General features: G+C 46.7%; 1 protein-coding gene across 1 annotated transcript in view; it reads left to right on the top strand.

Moving 5' to 3' along the window:
- Positions 1-2,051: 2,051 nt before the first annotated feature.
- The window catches only part of BAX (BCL2 associated X, apoptosis regulator), a 12,204-nt gene continuing 8,811 nt past the window's right edge, over positions 2,052-5,444 (top strand). The window contains exons 1-2 of the mRNA XM_028701918.2: positions 2,052-2,255; positions 5,111-5,159. Of these exons, the coding sequence (XP_028557751.1) occupies positions 2,177-2,255; positions 5,111-5,159 (128 nt within the window). The 5' untranslated portion in view covers positions 2,052-2,176. The remainder of the gene's footprint in view (positions 2,256-5,110; positions 5,160-5,444) is intronic.

Below are 5,444 nucleotides of genomic sequence, written 5' to 3' on the forward strand. Positions count from 1 at the left end.
CTGTTTCCTAAATGTTAAAACAACAAAGAGTTTTGTTACTATAGCATAATTTTTTGACTGCAGTTCACTAAATCAGGTGAATGGTTATTCTAGTTACAGAAATACAGTATATTTTCATATGGTGGGAGAAATAATGTACAGATTGTAATAATTACATTATTAATGGTAACCTTTCACACACACAATATTGATAATAGGCATCCTGGCATTGGTGAGCAAATAAGCACATGTAGATCATAGAATTGTAGAGTTGGATCATGTAGTATAAGAGGAAAAAACACCTTTGCCCCAACTGTAGCCCAGCAGTTTCAAGTTGCAGTCTCATTTTTAAGTTCCTTTGTTCAAGGATGGCGGCATTAAGCTCAGTTAAAGAGTGTCCTGTATGGTTTCAAATATCCCTCTAATGCTTTCTGGATAATGCTGTTCCTGGTGTCCTTTTATTATTTCACAAAGAGCCTTTCCTATTATTTTACAGAGAGAGAGAGACTTCGCCGTTTGTCCTTTGTAGACCGCAGAAGGGTATTGCTGGCAGATGATGGCATAGATCACTTTGGAAGATGAGCAGATGCATCAGCTGCTAATGTTTCAGATGATGCCATTAGATTCCAACTGACCAATACAGTCACCAATACAACCCCTTTTTAAAAATCATAGCCTGTTGTGCTGTAAAAGGCCAGTGCTTACAGCTACTCTCTCACAGTCATAACCAGTGCTTTTTTTCTGGGGGGATACAGGGGTACGCATACCCCTAAATATTTTGTTAATCTAAGTTTGGCTTCATTGAGGGGCAGTATTTCAGTAATGAATAGGAAAATGAGAGTACCCCTAAACCATTTTAGAAAAAAAACCACTGACCATAACTATTTAAATGATAAATACTTGTTTATCATTGCATTGCAGCTATTTTTATTTTGCACTATAAAACTATGGCCTTGTTTCATGCCGTTTGCCCCCAGGCACCAAGACACCTAAGTTCTGCCCTGTCCAAAAGGCCTCACAGGTAAAGCAGCACAGGTGGTCGGAGCATCGCAGTCCAAGCATGGAGCAGGCGAAGTCACTCTTCCCTCACCACGCGACCTTTCACAACGGCCCTATTCCTGCATTTATGTGCCACGTGATGGATTTTGCAGCCAATCACTTCAAGCGTTACACACAAACACACATATCTGCCCTCGTGTGCATTCTGGTTGTGTAAAGGCAACGTAGGAAGTGGTGTGAATAGCAAGACTTCATTTAATTAATGGGTTTGGGGGTTTTTATTTAAACAAAAAAGTTTGAAGTTCTTTATAAAAAAACAAAAGAAAAACGGAGGAAATGCATCCATTCAGCAATTTTTTTCTGGAGGGACACAGGGGTAACATACTCCTAATGATTTTGTGAATCTTAAGTTTGGCCTCATTGAGGGGCAGTATTTCTATATGAGTAGGAAAATGAGAGTACCCCTAACCATTTTTAAAAGAAAAAAAGCACTGCTCCATCTAACCCGGATTAGAGAGCCTTATGCCCCTATAAATGTTAGCCATAAGTGCTGCAGGTCCCCGGAATCTCAACCTGCGGGTCCCCGGATGTTGTTGGACTACAACTCCCATCATCCCTGAGCTCTGGCCTTGCTAGCTAGGGGTGATGGGAGTTGTAGTTCAACAACATGTGGGGACCCACAGGTTGAGAAAGGCTGGAAGCCTGTTTCCTCATTAAAGGCAAACAGGTCTCCCATTTTCAGCATCAGCGGAGAAAACCTCCACGAAACAAAATCCAGAGGTAGAAAGACCATGAGCCGCCCTGGCTTTGCCGCTGCCTTCTTTCTTACGGACACCGCTGCCGCCAAAGCCTCCACCCATCTCTAGGGCTGGGGAGGTCTGTCTTTGGAGGGGAAAGGAAAGGCCCCCTGGAACCGGAAGCTCGCTCTGCATGTGTCCCTCTACTGCTATTTCTAACTCTATGTGCTTCTTGCTCACCCCGCGTCCTTCCACCCCGGAAACTTTGCGAGCCGCTCCGGCCCCTTCTGCCTCTCTGGAGCCTTGCCTCCCGTCACGTGGCCGGCGACGGGCCTCTCCCGCCCTCGGCGCTCGCTACTCTATATACCCGCCCCTCCTATATAGACTACGTCACGTGATTTTCTGCAGGGAGGCTGCCGGCCGCGGGTTGGGCAGAGCCGGGTGGCTGTGGAGGAGGAGAGATGGCGGCGGCGGGCCCTGGGAAAGGGGAGCAGCAGCCGCCGGAGCCCCCACCGCGGAAAGGGGGTGAACCTGCCCGAGGTATGGGGAGGAGAGTGTTATGGGGAGAGGCAAAGCACTGCGAAATGGAGGGGGTGGGGAAAGCCTCCTCTTTAGGGGGAGAGCATGAGAACCTGGGTGGATCAGACAGAGAGAGAGAGAATCCACCCAGCGCCCATCCCTCTGCATGTCTGCTCAGACTTAAACCCCCGCGGAGATAAATGAGGGTTTTGCTCATTTATGCACTGACCATGGGGTATGTGGGTCCGGTGGGTGGGTGGGTGTTTTAGTATCCCGCTTCCGGTAGTGGTCCACCCCATTGAGTGAAGTCCGTGGGCATGCCAGGGCATGCAGCTGTACTCTATTTATTTATATAATTATTTGGGGGGCGATTTTATTTAATATTTGCTTATTTGTTTTAAATCTGCCCTTTCGCCAAGAAGCACGTGGCGGCGGCATACAGGTTTCTCTTCCTACCCCCACCCCGCGCTCCAGCCTAACGGTGGGCAAACTGGTTGTTACTGGGAAGCCCAAAAGTTAGGGTCTGAAGACAAGGGGATCTGATCATCTGTTTTGTCGTCCCCCGCCCCCCCCCCCCCGCGGCTGGTTTTTCACCTAGCTATCGCAGTTGTGTGCAGATCTGTCCTCTGTGAGAGTTTACCTAGCTCCTTGTGTTATCCCTGATAAACGAGTCATTCATGTAAAGTTGGTCCTTGCCCCTGGTCAAACAAAGTGAGGCATTTACCACCAGGGGTTTGCCTGGCACCATCTTTTTTGCTTTTCACCCAGGCTTTTCAAACAGCTAGTGTCTGGTCCTCTTAATTTTAAAACCCATGTTCCTATTGTTTTGTGTTGCCTTTTAATCGTTTTGTTTGTTTTCTGGGGTGCCTGGACAACTTAGCATTATGGGGCTTCTGTGTAAATTTATATAATGAAAGGCAAGTAGATGCCTCCTTGAACTATACCGCCTAAATTTAGATCCATGTGGGGTGGCTGAGGCAAGCAGTGAATGTGAGCAAAATGCTCTCGCACATAACAGGCTTTGTTTTGTTCAGGGATGCACATTGAACATTGTGTCAGACTTAACCGCTATGGAGGAGTAGCGGAATTGTTCAGTGTAGCAAAGGAGGTTTCTTATATTTTAGTCAAACAACTCTTTGCTCTGTGTGAGCTGGGTTAGTTAGAGCGTGGTGCTGATAATGTCAAGGTTGCAGGTTCAGTACCCTTATGGGACCGCTGCATATTCCTGCATTGCAGGGGGTTGGACTAGATGATCCTTGGGGTTCCTTCCAATTCTATGATTCTCTGCAGGCAGATGAGTGGATAAATTGTCTGGTCTCAGGCAGGGAGTTTGCCTAAGATACCTTATGGGGAGCTGTGGTGGGATAGTGAAGGAAGCGTGGAATGATTATCTGTGTAAATGTGATGTAGAATACAAACAAAGCATTTAGGAAAGGGACTGAGAAGCTCCGATTTCCGCATCCTAATCTTGTACATAAAGTGGTGGCTCAAGAGGTGGCTTCAAATCCCATTTCAGCTAATGACTACAGGCCACTCTATACAATATACTTGCCATGTGGACCCAGATTTTAAAATCAGCCTGCCGTTGCTCTGTGCTTTTTCCAAATCACTCTGGAAGGTTGCTCCAAGCCAGCTTCTTGTGATGAGTATAAAGTGTAGACCTCGTCTCAGTCTTGGGCCCAACACTTTTGTCTCAAACTTTAAACGAGAAACAAAAGCTGTCACCTGAGTCAGCCACTGTAAAGATGAATGACAGAGCAGTAAAAAACAAGAAGTGCCACGCAAATGATTAGTCATAACGATAAAAAAACACATTTATGAGAAACGGGAGTCTGCTCAGGGAAACGAAAGGCAAATTGGTTTGTTTACCTGGGGCAGTAGAGGAGGAAAGTCTTGTGAGCTTCTCCTGAGCTTCAGTGAGTCTCCTGCTTCCATCTCCAGGAGAAGTGGGGAGTGGTCCCAGTGTGTAAGAGCAGATGGGATCTGGGGCTCTTGTTTTCTCTAGTAGGATAGAGAGTCTTCTGTGTCAGAGCATCATAGTAGGGAGAGAGAAAACTTTTTCTCCTCTTATTATGGCATGGGGGCCAGGGAGTTGTCCCGTTAAACTGAAAAGTAAAAAAATGCTTTGGGAAAAAGAACGTTCAGACAAAAAGTACAGCTTCACACAGTGCATGATTAACTTATACCTTTCACTGCCGTAAGATGTGATGATGTCTGCTGTGGCTTTAAAGCGCAAGAAAGCAAATTCACGGAGGATACATAGCATTTCATGATGATGGAACCTATGTGCCCAGAGGCAGTATGTTGCTGAGTACTAGTTGCTGGGACGTTACACTCAAGGAATGAACCCACCCAGAGGACCCTATGATAATCTTCTGAGGCCCTTCTTCATGTGATTCCGGAGAGGTCCAGAGGGTGGCCTTTTCTGTGGTGGCTCCCCGTTGGTGGAATGCTCTCCCCAGGGAGGCTTGCCTGGCACCTTTATTACATATCTTTAGGTACTGGACGAAAATGTTTCTTTTCAACCATGGGTTTGACTGATTAACATTCTATGGGTTTTAAAATGTGTTTGTGGGAGGGGGTGTTATTGTTCTGCCTTTGTTTCTGTTTTATTATGCATTTTGTACTTTGCTGTTGCGAACTGCCCTGGGAACTTGAGATGTAGGGTGGTGTACAGATTTTTAATAAAGAATGATAATAAAGGAAGGCTCTTGCTCCTGTGCCCTGTTTGTGGGCTTTGAGGGAGCATCTGATTGGCTGCTGTGGGAAGCAGGAATGTGGTTCAGATTGGTGTTGTTAAAGGGGGCTGCCCTATACCTAGGGACCATCTCTCCTCTGCCTTGCTTATTTTCACGTCATGCTTCTATCCCTTCCAGGCTCCAGATCAGATCAGATTCTTCAGACGGGAACTGTTCTTCTCAAGGGGTGAGTGCTCAGAACGGAAACATATCTGCAGGAAATGTCTGGAAGCTCACATGTACTGCAGTGGTGGGGGACCAGTGCCCCACCCCGGTGTTCTCATGCTCCCAGCATTTATCAGCCCAGTAGCACGTTTGGGGGTTGTGGAAGTCATAACCTCAACAACATCTGAAGAGGCGCAGGTTCCCTTACTATAGCAGAGCTTTCTAGGGAAGGAGGACATAAAGCCTTGACTTTTGTGCTTGGGGCTTCCTCTGGTGAGCAGTGGGATTGGGGTTAGCTCTCTCTGGC

This window comes from Podarcis muralis, chromosome 13 (genome assembly GCF_964188315.1).
Source record: "Podarcis muralis chromosome 13, rPodMur119.hap1.1, whole genome shotgun sequence".
Taxonomy (NCBI): Eukaryota; Metazoa; Chordata; class Lepidosauria; order Squamata; family Lacertidae; genus Podarcis; species Podarcis muralis.